This window comes from Colletes latitarsis, chromosome 10, assembly GCF_051014445.1.
Source record: "Colletes latitarsis isolate SP2378_abdomen chromosome 10, iyColLati1, whole genome shotgun sequence".
Classification (NCBI taxonomy): domain Eukaryota; kingdom Metazoa; phylum Arthropoda; class Insecta; order Hymenoptera; family Colletidae; genus Colletes; species Colletes latitarsis.
Window position 1 is genome coordinate 11053558 of NC_135143.1, and position 18342 is coordinate 11071899.

At 40.9% G+C, this 18342-nt stretch overlaps 1 protein-coding gene across 5 annotated transcripts in view; it reads right to left on the reverse strand.

The window, feature by feature from the left end:
* Window positions 1-257: 257 nt before the first annotated feature.
* Rhea (Talin_middle and talin-RS domain-containing protein rhea) overlaps window positions 258-18342 on the reverse strand; it is a 54980-nt gene continuing 36895 nt past the window's right edge. For 3 of the 5 annotated variants that reach the window (XM_076775678.1, XM_076775680.1, XM_076775682.1), the window contains 9 exons: window positions 17916-18013; window positions 17262-17350; window positions 15062-15520; window positions 14563-14598; window positions 12266-14079; window positions 10082-11984; window positions 9257-10003; window positions 5538-6176; window positions 258-4947 (listed from right to left, as the gene is read on the reverse strand). In XM_076775678.1, the coding sequence (XP_076631793.1) occupies window positions 3337-4947; window positions 5538-6176; window positions 9257-10003; window positions 10082-11984; window positions 12266-14079; window positions 14563-14598; window positions 15062-15520; window positions 17262-17350; window positions 17916-18013 (7396 nt within the window). In that variant the 3' untranslated portion in view covers window positions 258-3336. Of the gene's footprint in view, window positions 4948-5537; window positions 6177-9256; window positions 10004-10081; window positions 11985-12265; window positions 14080-14562; window positions 14599-15061; window positions 15521-16661; window positions 16685-17261; window positions 17351-17915; window positions 18014-18342 lie in introns of all 5 variants that reach the window. The other 2 variants (XM_076775683.1, XM_076775679.1) reach the window with 2 other exon arrangements.

Consider the following 18342-nt stretch of genomic DNA (forward strand, 5'->3'; position numbering starts at 1 on the left):
TCTATAGTTCATTATCTCTGTCATTTATGTATACATTTCTTATATATCATGGCACACATCTATATAGGTATACGTATATAAAATAAAAGTACGATTGGTGATCGTTCTCAAAATATATAATACTAAATGCAATAATGTATATGTATATACATGTATACGTCATTACTTTAGAAAAGTCTGACAATAAAAATTTGCTTTTCTTCGTTTTTCGCGACGGCATCTTTTGCGCGAAAGAATTTTCTGTTCCTTTTCTTTCGTACCGTACCAACGAACATTAATAAAGCACTCGATTTTTGGTAATATTGAAAAAACTCTTACGTTCACTACGAGCGCGTGAAAAAAGCGGCAGCTCATAAACACTTAGGCACTTTTCGTATTTTTCTTTTTCATAATCTTCGACTGACCGCGAACTTCCTTCGAAATATCTAACACCTATTTACAGTTCTTTATCTATCTTCGAAAGACTAACAATAATTGCACTAATCGATCACTTGAAACACGCCTATTCTTCAACCATCGATTTCCCCTACAAATCTCCAAGCTTCAATGATTTCTCTAAAATATTTTTATTTTAAAGCGTCTACTTGTTTCAAATTCGTTTATTATCTCGTCTTTTTATGCGAAACTTCGTTGCTTCATGAACGTGCCTTCCGGTAAAATCACACGTTGCTTTAACCCTCGATTACAATTCATTTTAGCAACCATTCTATTACGAATAAAAATGTAATAATAAGTAATCGAAGAAGAGAAAATTTTGTTTTGGTAAGTAACGTAGCTTACTAATAATTATATAATTTTATTATGTATAAAAAAATGATAATTTAACTTCTGCGTGAACAATAAAATATTTTAATATTTCGTATTAACGACAAGTTAACCATTTTAGTTTGTAATTTAGGGTTAAAGCTATGCACATGTATATACAATTTTACATAAAAACATATACCATCGACCATTTCAATTCTTCCACAAACTTTAATAAATTGTTTATGATTGTAGAAGGTTCGAGGCTTCTTATGATTTCGTAGTCTCTAACCACTTAATTTCCAAGTTTAGTTGCGTTAAATTAATATATTTGTTTGTTTCTGTTACCTCGTAATTAATTAGTTCCTTACAAACGTGCGAAAAAGCTTAATTTGCGCAGTAACAAAAATAAATTTACCGTTCTCTAACATGTTTATGATACAATATTTACTCCGCATATTACTTTTTCGCCTTTTCGTAGCTTCTGAACCATCGCATTCAGCTCTACCCTACTAGCAGATTATTTTTATTCCAATATGTCCCATTCATTCGGTACGCTATAACTTACAAAGTGTAGATACAGTTGCAAAAGTCGTGGCAAATATCATTTTACACCCTGTGTGTTGTTCTTTTCACTCATTAAATATTTTTGGACAGTCCCGACTGAAAACGAGCCACCGCCATTAAACGGCAAAGGAAAATCTCGCAATAGCAGGAAATAGCAAAACAATATAAGACAAAAGAAATACAGGGAACAAACAGCATTCAGAACGAATAAAGGCACGCTTAAACGTTAATGTTAATCACGAAAACAGAAAATGTTAAGTGGGGAGGGGATGAAAACACCGAGGGTCAATGCCACACGGTCTCGAAAAATTAATAAAATTAAATGATATGTTGCTTCTCTGATCCGTGGTCTTAAACTTAAAATTATGATAAATTAGAACTAAATTAAATTGGACGTGGCTTCACTGCGGCATTCGACGGTTTCCAATTGTTTGTTAACGGGAGGGAATCAGCGATTTTTAGCACGGAGATGTTTTTTGTATGTTGCTATTAGTCAAACGAATATTGTTTTTGTGTTACGTCGTTGTAAATTTTTTTTTTTTTTACTTCAAAATGTTATTAAAAATCAAGTAGCCATATAAAAAGTTTTATACGTTGGTGGCTCTCTAGTAGATGTACAAGTTCTGTTAGAGTACTTATTATATTTTATATTATCCGTGAAATCGTTAATAAAATTCACAAATACATTTTTAAAAAGTTTCTCAAAAGACAAAAAGTGAATATCAAATTAGATTAAAAGATCAAAAACTGTCAATGCGTACTTATCTACAATTTCGTATAAAAGTTAGATCGTCAAATAAAAGATCAATCTTGCTTATTACACTAAATAAATATCCATTCGACAATGAAAAATATTTTAAGTTCACTTAGGCGAACGGGACGGTTATTGTTCATCGTATCGAGCCGATAATTATTCTTAAAAAGGCTAACTTCGAAAGCACACGTTATTTCTATCTAAGGGCACTTCTCTATCGTTTCATCACAAAGATTATCATACAAAGACGCCAAAATACATATTAACATGTTAGGGACGAATCGTTGATGCGTCCATTTTATGACAATGTTCTTTCGAATTATGTATTTTCGAGGAGTATTGTTTTTTGATTAACTTCATCGCTTCAAGCATTCAATCGTATGTTTACAATAAAAAAAAAAAGAACAGTTTAATCTTTTAAATCCCTATGTTCAGGCCATCGTATTTAAATAAATTTACTCCTTTATAGTTTTAATATACAGTAAAAATCTTCACGGACGTTAGAAACGTTCATAGTGTTAAGGAAAATGTATACAAGACAACGCTAATTCTTTCTGTTCCTTAATTTCTAATATCGATTGTCTGTCAGAAAGCTGGAAAACTATATCGAAGCATGAAACGTTAACAATTTCGTTAAAAGCTGTATGCATTATATCGATTACTATAGTTCGAACAAAATCAAGAGTTTGTCCCCAGATGAATCAAATGTAGCGTAAGACCTTGGTTGAATTTAAGATTTTAACTATTCAGTATTTATATGGCATTTTCTTACACCCACTAGAGTCTAAATTTCGGATTTCCCAATTTACTTTGATTGTTTTATATCAATAGAGTAGATAAGTTTAAGAATTACTTTCAAGTTTAAAATAGGCAAATAGAATTTTACAGAATTTACTTCTACTTACTCTATCAGCAAAAAAAGCAGCAAATGCGATTTCAATCTTCAAGTCCTCGACATATCTTCTTATCCACTCCATCAGTATTAACCAATTTCTCATAATATCTTGTTATACGCCAATCTATATCGCTGGATTGCCGCAGCTTGTCATATCAAAATACATATAATAATTAATTACCATCAGGGTCACTTCCCCTTTCTTGTACAGAATATTACAAAGAACCTACGAGCAACTTTAATTGTTAAAGTCATGCTCAATTGTGCACCAAATAATAATTTCGATGCAGTGTCTACACTGTTTCGTCACAAAGAACACTCGTCATTCTAAAAGATCTCCGTGAAGACGTTATGTTCTTTGACCTTCTTTTTCTAATTACTTTTCCTCGAACCGGAACGTCTTTGTGTTTGACTCCTGCCTACTGGACATCGTCATAGTAACAGTTTTCTTCTCAGTGACTTTATGCGTCATCGACTGTTTCGTGGTACGTTCCTCGTGGGCGTTATTATCGAGAGCTTTAAACGTGGACAGCTCGTTACCAGAAGTCGCGTACTCTTTCGTCTCCTCCTTAGATTCGAAGTTCGAACTGGTGGTCTTACCAGGAGTAGAGGTGTAAACTTTCGTCGTGATCGTTTCCATTCTGCCACCAGGGATAACTTTGCTTTCGACATTCCTGTACGATTGGTTCTGAGGAATACCACCGAAACGCTGTGCTTCCGTCTGTTTCTCCGATCGGAAAGTGCTCATAGGGGTGTGGCCAGAGAATCTGTCCACGGAATCGGTGTAATATTTATGATCCTGACTCGGAGAGTAAGATTTTTGTTCGTAGGATCGATCATCGGCGGAATACTGATCCTGGGAGTATTTTTCGTAAGAATGTTGTTGCTGCTCTTGAAAGATCTTGCGCGTGGGAGAGGCTGGAGAATAAGTCATGGTGTGCACGGGCGGATACGGTCCTTCCATATGTTTCCTTTCCATAGTTCCGTAACTCTCCTGATTGATTTTCCTCTCGATCGAGCTGTATTGTCCTGGCGAACTGTCTACAACAATTTTCTTGTCCATGGAGTAAGGACTCTCCGAGTTGTACCTTCTGTCATACTGGTTCTCGTTGTACTTTTTCTCTACCAATCCATACTGACTCTCCATCGTGGATCGATACTGACTATCCTTCATCTTCCTCTCCAGAGTGCTTTGCGTGGAGTGAACCTTCTCGGGGCTAACCAAGTTCTGCCTATCAGCAGCGAGTTGACTGATGCTGTGCGTCGTGGACTGCAGTTGATCCAAACTGTGGTTCATTTGCGCGTGTGGATCGTAAGCTCGAGTCTCGTACCTTGTCGTGTAGCTTTCGTAGCCGCTCTGTTCCGCTTCGGTATCGGTGTCAGCCAGGTCCGGTCGGTTCTTGTATTTAGCCTGACGAATCGCTGTGAGTCTGCCTCTGGCCTCCTCGAGTTCGCGCTCGATACGAAGAACCTCCGATCTGGCATTTATTTCTTGGGCGATTCCGCCAACCATCCTGCGGTTTAGTATCAAGGACCGATCTTCTTCTTGCTGAATGGCTTGCTGCGCTGCTCTCACCAGGTTGTCCGTAGCACGCTTCACCGCGTTTCCTGCCGCCTGCAGACGCTTTGTGCTCTCGCTATCCGGATCTGCTTTCACTTTGCAAGCAACCAACAACTGTGCCGTGCTACTAGCAACTTGCTTCGCGCTGGATATCAATTTTTCCTCGGAGCTGACACCCTGGACAAGCGCGTTCGCCGATTCCACGAGACTGTGAGTTGCAGCCGCGACCATTCTCGCTGCAGAAATTAATCCTTCGGACCATTGACCATCGTCGGAACTGGTCAAAGGTGTTCGTGAAACTTTTCCTGTTGCTATTAGTTCTCTTTGAGCCGCGCTCGCTGCTTTGATGAGGGCTGATGTCGCAGCTGCGATCGATTTAGCTGCCTCTAGGATCATTTCGTCGAAATTCATGTCTTCGTTAGCTTCCTGTATAATAAGAGAAGCAACATTGAAGGCACTACTAACTAAACAAAGAATTATGCATTGACAGTGCCTTTAAGGCGAATGTGTTAAATTGTGGTTTATGATAAATGTAATCATATTCCTAACTAACTTGTCCCTACAAATCTTTACCCTGCATGAATTTACGTCGATTCTTCCGATCGCCATAATAATATGTTTGATTCCTGGTCGATTATTTAAAAAAACGACCAATATATCAAACATATCTTACGGAAATCAGACTTAGTTTCCAGATCTTCGAGAGGTGCGTCCATATTTCTTCTTGGATACGGTATATAATAATCTGATTAAATCGTGGGGGTTTCGAACGAACCCTTACATGATGGCGTAATTTAACAAGTTCATAAATGGCGTCGTGAGCTCAACGCAAAGTATTAGAAACGTTAATCTCAGTAGGAAAAGATAAAAGTATGGTCAATATTTTTAATCTTCTAACAAGCATTTGCAATCAACTATTCGTGTAGAAAATAGCTCACAACGCCATTTGAGGGTCAATGTACTACTAAATTCAGTGCAAATCCATATTCGTTAAGACTATATCGAAGAAAACTCACCTGTACGCTTCTTCTTGGTCTCAAACTAGCAAGCTTCTTAGCAGCTGCGTCGATGCTGGCAGCAGCACCCAGCAGCTCATTTTCCGCGATGACTTTCGGATCATCGGGGTCCACCCAATCGTTGCCTTTCAACAATTCGGCTACTGCGACTAACTCGGTGACGCTCTGAGCGATTTTTCGTGAAATCGGTGGCAGAGTGTGTTTGGCATCGCCAGATCTGGAAGCTATTTGAAGAATAGCTTGTAACAGTTCTCTGTAATTAATCGCCACGTCGTGACCAGCTTGAAGAGTCCTGTCTCTGAGCTCAGCAGTTTCCGCGCAATTGTACGCCGCTCCTTTGCAAATCATTAGCATGTCGCTGATAGATTTTCGTCCCATGTTCGCGGCCGCGATTATGTCGTCCTGTTTACAACTATTTCCAGCAGCCACTGCTTTCGCGGTTGAAATCGTGATGCTTTTCGTGCAACGGACTAGATCTTCCGGGGTCACGTTTGTTTTCTGCATCTCGGGGGTGTTCAGAGCGCGGATTTCTTGAGCTATGGCCTCGATCGTCGATTCCAGAGCCCTGGTACCGCGCGTATGTTCATCTTCCACGGCTTTCACCGTTTTTAGCAGGGACGTCACGTTGGTCACCATCACCTGAAGACGAAGAAACGAAAAAAGTTACCATCAATTTTTTTTATACATCAGTCGTACAACATTACAACGACTTATCAAGAGTCTGGGTACTGTTTCCAACGTACTCATCGAGGACAGATTAATGAACTAAAAATCACGTAACTTGTGGATTATTTATTCTGTCGTTAGAGATATTGTTTAGTATCGAAAACTCAGATTACGTGAGTTTTAGTAGGGCACTGTGGACAATTTAAATAATATATATAACATTTGTTATGGGGTTAATGTGATGGTTATATATGTATAGTTATGTCGGATGGACTATTTGAACAATCTAGTGATAAGATTCTGCTATATAAGAACTTTGGCTCTGAAACGTTACTTTTGTTAACGTAATTCTAATAATAATAATATAATATTATTATTACAAGAAGAAACATTGAGAGGGGTTAAATTTAGTACCACTATAAAGAGTATTAAACAGTAGAGAAGCATTAAGTACTGCAATTAATTATTCTTGTTCACTGTTTTTGTAGAAAGTATGATTTTAACTCACAAGTACTTATAAAATATAAAAATAAAGGACTGATAGTAACGTAGACAAAATTTGTTAATCGGTAATCGAAATCAGTAAAAGGTTATTGATCGAATTTATCCGAGTTTACATTTGCTGCGTTCATCGTAGAAAAAGACGTGTATAAATTAATTAATTTGCAATTAGTTGACGAAGCATTAAGCTCGGAGCTATTAATGGTTAATAAAATACACACTCGTTTGCAACTGGAATGTACGTACCTAAAGCTGGTTCGTTTTAAAAATTCTTGCCACGGATGATTAATGAATTCGTTTAAAGGTATAATGTAAAAATTCAATGATTTATTTTGTCGTTACAAAGAGAAAAAAAAAGAAGGAAAGATGAAGTATGGTACAAAATAAAGTACAGACTAAGTTGATACCGTGAAAATAATACTGAAATTAAAGCACGATACAATTGTTTGCGTAGTAAAAAAAAAAGAAATGTATAAAATGAATAAGTGAATGAATAAAAATGTAGCAGAAGCTTATCCTGTCGCTATCATTCGATTATCATTCAATCCTCAAGGAAAAGAACTGTCTAAAATATAAATGCTTTTATAATGAACTTCAAACAGTAGAAGAACTGTAAAATGGAAATTTGCATACAAATTCGCCACGAAGTTCTCGTTACAGTGGACTAACATTCTAAAAATATTAATAGTCCTGACTATCCGAAATACTACATTAACATTTATATTTTCTGCGATAGAAAATAATCAGTTACTTGATACTGGACTATTTTCACCCTTTCGGTGCTACACTAGACAACCTTCAATTGCATCCTCTTTTCCTTTTAGTCTAGCTTAAAACGTAGTAAAAGTAGTAGTAAAAAGATCATCATTGACTAGAGGATTCATTCGGAACAACATTTAACGTATTACATTCAATTAAAACGTTTACAATATATTACCACATATATGCTTGACCATATGACATTTGATAACAGAAAAGATAAGTAGAGGCACTCAAGATCTCTGACAGCCCTAACATTAAAATCTAAAATTAAGATAGAAACGTCGAATTGTTTGAATTTTCATAATTAATTTCTGTGACTTGAAAAATCTAACAAAAATACTTTGAACGCATTTCATCCGATGGAGATGAGAAAAATATCCTTAGAGGATACGTAAAGACATTAAAAAGCGTATTCCTCCAAAACAAACGCGATGACCTTTTACAAAAGAAAACAGTAATTTGATTGAGGTACCTAGCGTACCGAAAGGGTAAGATGCCGAATTCAACGGGAATCGATCAAAATGACTTTAAGAACGCGACTCGAGGAAGAATCGAGGCTTCCGCTACATGAGCAACAGCAAATCAGAAGTTCGCTGAGACGGTTGTTCGCTCTCGGAGGCTGAGAGCAGACGTATCAGCTCCTCTTCTTGATCGGACACGAACCATTCGGACTCCGAGCCGCCGACGTCACTCAGAGGCATCAGCTGCTGGTGTAGCTGTTGTTCTAACACCTATCCGAATCGCCCAGACCAAAATCGTCAATGAAACTCACATTAAAGTCCACCGTTCGTGACAAAATGTTTTACTACGTAATTCGCGTAAATCTCATCATCAACAAGCAAACAAGCCGGAGATTCTCTTTACCGGTGAAGCAAACATCGTTTCTGTCTTGCACAGCGTCTACATACTTTCCGTTAAGGAAACACAGATCGAGTATATATCACACACACGAAAGAAAAGATGGAAAACCGAACGAAGGAGAGTGCAAGGTGGACTTTAATAGCGTGAACGTGTTCATTTGGTCAAGGCGAATGACGACGTACTGCCCTTTCAAGACTCTAATAGTCCGGCAATGCCTCACGAGCAAGATCGTCAGAACGTTTTCTCCTCTGTATCTTTCTTTAGTGGAATGTCAATGAAGTTTGTTAGAGGCGATGTACAAAAAAATCTATCGATTAAAGTCCACCCAAAAAATAACAGGGAACTGGTTCGTGGTTAAGTGTAAAGTTTGGATTTAGAGCGTTAACGAGACAACAGTGAAATACTGTTAGGTTTGCGACAGTGGGATTTCTACGCTTCCTGCGTAGTTTCTCCCATATCTGTTAATGTAGTTTCTGCTACGGTTAATGTTATTTAGTAAAGCGGTTCCCATTCTAATCTTTAACACAAGATCTTCGCCAGTGCTTCCAATTAAGATGAACAGAGCTACTAAAAAATTTTAAATTAATACTGATTTTCAGTTTTCAACTTGACGCGCTAACGAAAGGTGATTTTAGAGACGTTTGGTACAAGGCGGTAGAACCTTTACGCTCGATGAAACCTTATTTATGAAACCTTGCTCCGAACTGGGAAATCAAGAACGAGAATGATGTTTAGTCACACACATGTATCCTTAACTAAGCTCTACTTCCTGATATCTCGACGTTGCCATTCCGTTATAGGCCTCTTCCACGCAAGCGTCTCAGTATCAGTTAATACTAAGCCAACAACAGGAGATTCCTCGACCATCCGCAACATCGAAGTGAACACGAATAAAGCAACAAAACATGTAAATCGATCGAATCAATTACCTTAGCAGAGTCCTTCAAGTGCGCCATGCTTGGGTCGTTGATAGGCTTTCCACTGGCGGCTTTGGTAGCATGAATGAGATCGCCAAGGGCGGAGGCGACATCCTTTACCGCGTTTATTAACATTACTTGGGCTTCGGGATTCTGGCTTCCCAAACTGGCTGCTCCGTATTTCACAACCTCGGCCAGCTGAACGATCGTCGATACAGCGTTCTGTGCAGCGACTGCCAACTGTTCCTGCGACGAAGCCGCCCCTGCCACCAGTGTCTTGGTGTCCTCGACAAGAGCCTTGGCCGTTTTCAATATATTCTCCCTGTGATCCGCGAAGGTGTCGCCTTCGTTCTCCGCGTGCAAAGTTCCAGCGGTGGCAAACATGATCGTCGTATCCAGATCGCCAATGATGCCCGACACGGTGCTCGCGGCGTTGATGCAAGCTTGCGTGCCACGGGAACCAGCTTGGAGAGCAGCCAATACTTGAGACACCTTCTCCGTGACGATCTTGCTATGCTCTGCAACCTCTCTTTGAGCGTAAGCATCGCCCGACGACATTTGACACGTTCCTGCCGCACGAACGATGTCCGCGCAAGCTCGACCAAGTTCTTGAACACCTGTGCGAAGTCTCGCGGACACGTCCGCGTTAGACGCGGCTGCGGAGGCGCCAGAAGTGTCGCGGGCTAATTGCGTGTACTTATGGGAAATGTCCACCGCCAGGGGACCGAGTCTGGCCACGTCAGTGCTGGATTTTGTCGACTAAAATTAAAAGAAATTGGAGATAGATTGAATTCTTGCACGGTCTTAAGAATTTTTAATACAGAATTATCTGCTTACCATTTCCTGCGCCAGACGAGCTATCTCCTTGGCAGCCTCCACCATTCTTGTCTGATAATCGACGTAAGAATCAACCGTATCGATCGTAGACATCCTATGATCTTCCAATCTAACCATCGCCCGAGATATGGTGTCGATCAGTCCAGTAACAATCCCATTAGAGGTAGAAATGGTCTCCAAAGTGTTTTGCAATTCTTGCAGCGCATCCTTCGTGGATTCGACAGTTTCATCTACTTCCGCGTGTAAGTTAACAGCCTTCGGATTGCCACCGGATTCCTTCGTTACACATACGAGCTGCAAAGCAGACTCCGCGACGGTTTTCGTCTGATCGAGCAGCACCATTTGTTGCTTCGAGTGCACCATGTTCGAGGCAGCACCGATAGCACCGGAAACGAGAGGCTCACAGTACAAAGCAACCTGATTAACGGCATGACCTATGTGCTCAGCCTCGTATTTAGCAGCCGTTCGAACAGGCTCCAGCTTTTCGCGTAGCTCGCTGGCGCTACTCTCCATTTGATCCGTGAATCCTTGTACTGTATTTTCGCGTCGCGGGACCAGAGCTTGCGAAACCGCGCTCAGAGAGGCAGCATCCAGCTCACGAATTCTAGCCGACAGCTTGTCGATCGCGGCGTCGCATTCCTTTTGTCCGGGCGCTTTGTCTCGAATAGAAGCAACCAGAGATTTTATGGAGTCGCTGACGCTCTTGCTGTGATTAGCCAACAACTGCCAAGTCGGGGGATCCTTCGGGCTAACTGCTAGACTCTTAGCGGCTCGTACCATGGCGCAAGAACCGTCGATGATGGCTTTCCCGGCGCTGGTAATAGGTTCTTGCGCGGCTCTGGCGGCGATAGAGATTTTTGCCGGTTGACTCGCGAATTCGGGAGACCCAGCGAACGTACAAAGATTATCAACCGCTTCCAGAAGCGGCCTCGTCGCATCGGCGCACTTCTCTCTGTTAGTCTCGGAGTAATTCTGATCAAGCGCCTTAATTTCCTTCACTAAGGCGGACGTAGAATTAGCAACGTCCTTGGCCGACTGGACAAAGTGTCGTTTCGCGACCGGATTACTGGTTTTGTTCGAAGCTTCGCGACAAGCGTTGCAGAGAGCACTCGTGTATTTCGCGATCATGGTGGCCGCGAAGAGAACCTGTTGTTCGGTGCTCGTGGGATTTCCGAGACTCTGGCAACCGGTATGAATAGCTTGCGCGGCTCTCAAGAACTGTGCCTGATCTACGAGGCCTGGTTTTCCAGCAACGGAAGTTGAATCGCTCACTCCGGCTAAGTACGCCGCCTGAGCTGCTGCTTCGATCAGTCCGCAAATGGACGAGGACACTCCACGAACGGCAACAGAAAACTGCTCGTGCTCGGATTTCTTTGCGTGATTCGCTATGCCCGTCATCCCATCGCCGAGACTCTTGCTCTTTTCCATCACAGTTTCAAGGCACTCGAAGTACGACGCGTCGGAAATCGGTTCGCTAGGATTATCGAGAAGCGACCGCATCGATTGGATGTTCCTAATTGCATTGTCGCATTCATTTTGACCCGGTGCAGCAGAGGTACAAACGTCCACGAGGTAATTAATGGAATCCGTCACGGCTCGCGCAGCGGCTGACAGCTGATTTTTCGCGTTCGGTGCGCCTGGATCCGCTGCCACTGATTTAGCCGTCACCAGCAACTTGCTAGACGTCATGCTGACGTTCTTCAAGGAAACAACCATCTGACTTCGAGTTTCGATCGTTGTCTGTCCAGCCATCTCCATTCCGACGCCCAGCAAGTCCCCGAAAGCGTTGGTGAATTGTTTCGAAGAGCTTGCTAATTGCACCGGAGAACGTACAGATGAGACTACGCTCGACGAAGCATCGTTCAAGTTGGCAGCTGCGTTGTTCAGATCGCTTTGCAGTTGTCTGTAAAATTAAATAGAAAATATTTGCCAATTTATTATAGAATTCGAAACACATACTATAAATATATTTTAATATTTTTAGTACGGTAAAATCTTTAGAACAGTATATATCCATAAAAAAAAAAATATTTAAAGTTATTGAAATTTACTATATGATGTTATCTTCAACCATTTAAAAATATGTCGATGAACGATAAGTACGCGAAATACAAGAACCAGAAAAGTAACTTGTTATCCCCGTCCTAGATGATAAAAATATCTTATCAAATTACATAAACGTACCCATAGCTCTTGTTGGTTTGCGGGAACTCGTTCATACCGAGAACTTGAATCATGTCATCGATGTTCCTGATTGCTTCGTCGACGTCCCTCTGACCAGGTAAACAGGAAACGCACTTATCCAAGGAATTCGACACGTCTTTAGCAACGGCAGCCAAATTGGCTTCGTTGCTCGGGTTATCTGGACTCTTCAAAGCGCGTTTGGCCTCCTTCACGAGATGCAAAGACTTCAGAATTACGTCGTCCGCTGTCATCAGTACTCTCTTCTGCGTTTCAGGTTGATTCGAAGTAGCAGCGACTCCGCGAACAGCGTAAGTAAGATCCTTGAGCGCCGAAGCTGTTTCTCTTGCAGCACTTCCGGTGTAGTTCTCGTTACCTTGTTTCGCGGCAGACAAAAGCTGAGCCATGGCGAATCCAACGTTCTTCGACGTAGCACCCAATCGAAGAGCGGTGGACTCTGTCGTTTCATCCGGTAAGGGCCTAAGAGAAGCAGCCTCTACTGCTCTATAAAATTCTCCTAATTCGTCCTTCAAGCTATTGATCAGTTCTTCGGCAGCATCCAATTCCAAACCGCCGCAAGCTTCTCTAGCACGCGTTACTGCCGACCTCAAGTCCGACAGAGAGGCGCCCAATTGTTGAGAGGTGTTGTTCAACTGTAGAGCAGAGGCCTGATCGGTCACCGTCGGTAGAACCGCCCTGGCAGCTTTCACTACAGCCGTACCAGGTTGCAAGAACTGTTCGGACGCGTTGATTAAATTTAACTGTGCCGTAGGATTATCTGGTTGTGCTTGCGTGCCCTTCACTCCAGCTACCAGATGCGGTATATGCTGCACCATCATTTGACATTCCGCGGCTAATTCCTCCTGGCTAGCCAGGTTCGTATTGTGATGGGTGACCCCTGAGGCAGCGACTATGCACTGCGTAGCCGTGGAGGCGGCCTGTTTCGCGCAACCTTCCAATCTGGTGATCAATTTCCTTCGCAAAGCCGGAGTGGCTGCTGCGGTGGTCGCTGCTCTCAGTTCTTCGGCCGCTAATCGCAATTGATCTTGCATCTTCGCGTCGTGCGGGCTACTGGCACATTGTCTTGCAGCCTCTACCATCTTGGCGGTAGCATCGGCGAGCACCTTCGCCGCGGCCAACAGTCGACGTTGCTGCTCGGAATCCGTTTGCCTTTCCGCCTCGCCCTTTATGCTTTGAATTAACTGCGCCGTTGCTTGGCCGACGACCCTTGCCTGTCTCACCATTTCACCAGCATCTCCGGTACTAGCAAACAACTTGTCGGTGGCTACCAGTATCGTCTCCACCGCTCCTTCCTGTACCGACTCCTTGGCTCGTTCTCCTCTCGTGGCCGTTTTTATATGGTTCAACAGGTCGTTCAGCGTTCTGCTCACTTCGCTGGCGGCCGCGCTTAATTCTTTTAAAAGGTTCTCGTCGTTGCAGGTCTCGTTGCATACTTCGACCAATCCTTCGACCGCCTTCGTCACCTCGCGAACGGCGTTCATCAGCTGCGTCTGACAAGCTGTCGAATGCAAGGTGGGCGCGACGACCTTTGCACAAGCGACCAATTGCGAGGTTGCAAGAGCGCATTGGGTAGCGGCGGATATCACGCGATTCTGCGTCGCGGAATCTTCGCAGGTGGCCGCGATGTTTTTAGCTTTAAGTACCAATGCCGCGGTTGAGTTGGCAACGGCCTTGGCCAGGGCGAGCAGCATGTCTTGAAGTTCCCGGTTCGAGTCGTTTTCTTCTCCAATGGTCGTCAGTACTTGGTGGGATGCTTCACCCACGCGAGATGCGGCGTTCAAAAGGTTCTGTCTTGGCTAAAATATACAGAAGAGGATGATATGGAAGTGTAATCGTTATGTGAAATCTAAAGATTATTTCAAGGAAATTAACAAAACGATTCAACGTGTAGCAAACGAGGTGCTGAACGCATATCACAATCCTTGTTCTAATACGAATTACTATCGAAAATTTAGGTATAAGCACTAATGACAAATAGCTATACTCAATATACCCAAACTCATGATCAAAATTCTTTCACCAAAGCATGTAAGGAAAACCAACGTAAAGAAATGTTGTGACTCGTGTTGTGTGATACTTTCTCTTTTACATGAACAGAAAATGATGTTGCATTATCATTGTTTGAAAGAAACTATAAAGTGTTGAAATGTTTTTAGAAGCTACTAACTGTTCCTATGCTCTATGACGTGAAAATAAAATAGAGATATTAATACAAAATTAGAAGCTGATATTTCGGCTTTTTGCAACTACCTATTAAGTTGTGTGGTATTTGTGCTTACGTATCGTTCGTAGGTAGAAGGCATTATGTAGAAAGGCTGTACAAAAAGTCATAGTTTAAGGAAAAATTGTATCGAGTATCGACAAACTATTACTACTATACAACAGTTTTGCTGTTTTAAAAATAACTATACGATTAGAGTATACAGAATTACACTAACGGTTGATCTTTATCCATTCCTCTCCTACAATATTTATTACATTTTTAATTATTCGACATTCTATCAACGTATTATTCGTGACAAACCTTGACGTAGCTATGGAACATTTTTCCCATCAAAGATTTCAAAGATTCCTCCGAAAGTCCTCATTTCAAAGTGTAATCCTTCTCTCAGATACAACGATATTAACCACTCGATATGCGAGTATATCAAATGCCAAATTTTTTGCAAGATCAAATAAAGAAAAACTTATAATAATAATTTCACAAATGGATAAACTATATCTGGCATTTGATAAACTGGTACATAACATTCCCATCAGCCGAAGAAGGAGTCTTACCTCTTTGGTTTCAGGCTCCGTGGCTTTCAGCAAGTCGGAGAAAGCCGAGCAGAGTTTCCTGGCGGCGTCCAAAAGTCTGTCACCGGACGAGTCGTCATCCATGAGAGCAGCGATCATCCTGACGCCTTTCGTCATCTCAGGAAGGTTGCTGGTGATCGTGGTGATCGCTGCGCCCACCGCGGTGTGATCCACATCGTCGGCTGGCCCAGAGGTCAGGGTGACGACCTGCGCCGTCGCGGCGTTCATCGCCGCGATTTGCGAGCCAACGTTCTGTTTATGCGTGTCTATGGTCTGCTCGATCCATTTCAACGAGGCTGGATCGGTTCCCAATTCCGGAAGTTGAGCCTTGCACGAGAGCTCGGTCTCCGCTATATTGATCACCTCATGACCAGCGGTAATAGTCGACAATAAGGCACGTTGTGGTTCGGACAGGACGGATGTGACCTTGGTTTGTTGCACCTAATTTCAATTAAGGTTATTTTATGGGGCACATGTTGTCGGACGAAACCTTCTGTGGTGTCGCTAATGATTATAAATATACAGTGCCAGCCATATACATATATAGGCGCGTGCTTTATAAATAGAAATTTCATCCATTTTTTTTATTTCATTCAGAGTAACTAACCACGTGTCGACTCTATTTATTAGATCTACCTGTGGAATACAAGTGAACGTAATAAACTAACATTATGTAAAATTAAAATTGAATTATTTATGAATTTTTCAATTTTGCAAAGTATAGAGGAAGTTTAATTTTAGTTTAGTTCTTTATAGAGAGATATAAAATTAGCAAATAAAAACAATATATTTGTAAATATATAGCTGCCAATGTTCCACATAGTGAGTCGCACATTTGGTATAAGTCATGGTTCCTAGTTAGTCGAGGATAGAGAAAATTATAGGCAAGAAAATCGAATAATATAACGCATTTCTCTGTTTACGAGATAAATGTCTTTGCTTGCAGATTTATGCAAAGAGTCAAGAGATAGAGCATCTAGTATAACCAAATGAACTTGGTCTCCACTTGCATGACTCACTCTGTACGAGGATGTTTAATCTTTCACATAGGTTTTTTTGGGTTCCTTTGATTTTGGAGTTTTAAATAAGGTCATTTAAATAATTCATATCTTTTGCAGTTGAATTTAAAACGTATTCCGAAACCATAAAAGATTAAGCAACCCATCAGTTACAAATATTAATATTCTTAATAAATTATTATTTTCTCAATTATAAATGTGTGAAAATAATTTAAAGTGCACATGGAACGAAGCTATATGTCACACGCAGAAAATTTTGTAATACAGATTTCACTGACTAACAGATTTTAATAACTTATTATTTCGATTTTGTAAAATTAATTACGTTGAGGCAAACGGAATGTTTCTTTTGGAGTTTAAATATTGAGAAATAATATAAATTACACGATATTTGATTGCAATTTGCATATTGGTATTCTGATTTTCACAACTAATATTATATTTCAGTGACTTCTGTATTTAACGGGTGTAAACAGAATATAATCAAACTGAAAATGAAAATGACGAATTTTAAACTTTTTTAATATCCAATGTAACTAAAAATGTTATCATCGTGTACCTACTCTGTGTCCGCAATAGAAGGCGCCTAGCATGAAAATAAATTGAACCGTCTATTAGTCGTTTGCAAAATTGCTTCAACGTACAACGAAATTGCTTAATCACTGATTTCGAGAACTTAAATATATCGTCGATATTCGCTGCGATCCTTCAAAGACGCTCGATCTAAGCTACTGCTACAACAGAGCGAACGAGTAGCTCTTGCTGATGCAAATCATCAGTGTATCTCTGTGAACACTGTATTTGTATTCCAAGAACAATTCAAATAACAAAACGTCGAATTATCGAGCGATTTCGATTGCAATTAATCTCAGATCCACGGTTCTTAATATTAAAATTTCATAAATATTTCACATATTGTACTCTACAATGTACAAATATTTGGTTTGGGAAATTTAGCGTAGTTGTAGTTAAAATTCCTTAGAACAAAACACAAGTAACGAATGAAAGTCTAAGCGATTGTAAACAGAGGTAGGATTACGATCACGCTTATACTTGTGCTCGTCACTATGGTTTCGAGTAAGGAATCGTTTTCAGTGTTGACACGTGGAAAACACTGAAATTCAACATGAGCAGGAGCCTCTTATGCTTTTCATAGATCTTACCATCGGTGGAGCGTGAGCGATGTTCACCTGGCCGCTGACAGTCGTGTATTGAGCACCGCCCATGTGCCCGGTCCCATATGGTCGAGCCCCTATAAACCGTATCATGCAACTATCCGAGTGGTATTTACAAAGATCGATCGTCACGATCGATTCCACGACACTGAGCAATCTCAACAAGAAACTAGATACCCACTAACCGGCTCCGTGATACGAAGCAAAACATTTATACGAAAAAGCTCTCGAGGCTGACATGTCGTTTACATACAAAAAACAAAAAAATGTGTAAGTACGTTTGTATGTACAAAATCAACGGAACGGGTGAAGAACGCCCGAGGATTCAGACGTGCAAGGATCTCTCTGGCTTCTTTCGTTTCTTTTGCTCTGGGATTTTACGGTAATGTCAAAATGCGGTGTCTTATATCTTATTCGTTGACAATTATTAACGTAACGTTGCGAAAGAATCGTGTTCGCTGAGAAAAAGTTAAGAAATAGTAGGTTTGTTATATACACAATTCATTAACGGTTCATCGATGGTTAGGATCGTGGAAGAATTAAAAAGAGAATCGTTATAATTTCAAGTGGTGCGAGTATAGAACGATATAAAACACTGCGTTTGGAACACACAACATTAAAATAATATTAAGAGTACTTTACCGTCTCCTCCAACTCTCATGACTGCTGGTATGGCGACCGATACGGCTTCTACGTTTCCTTTACCCACGTTGCTAGTTTCGTGTTGCATAATGGTTGCTCTGTCGAGGAAATGAAACAAATAAATAATTAATGAAAATAATTTATTTTCTGGACAAGCTCGATTTAATGCATATTAATATCACAGCATTAAATAGTTTAAATATTGAACGACCACAACAATTAAAAATTAAAGTGACTTCGATATTAAAACATTTTCAATATTTCCCAGTTTACAGAATCCCATTAACTTCGAAGATCCATATCCCTCCGTAGCTCCGATGTAACTTCTCTGTCTTTGTCTCAGAAACTCTTCCATGCTACGAAAAATCCTCGCCCACAGAGAAAACGACAACTCATAACATTCAACGCGAAAATCAGACTGATAAAT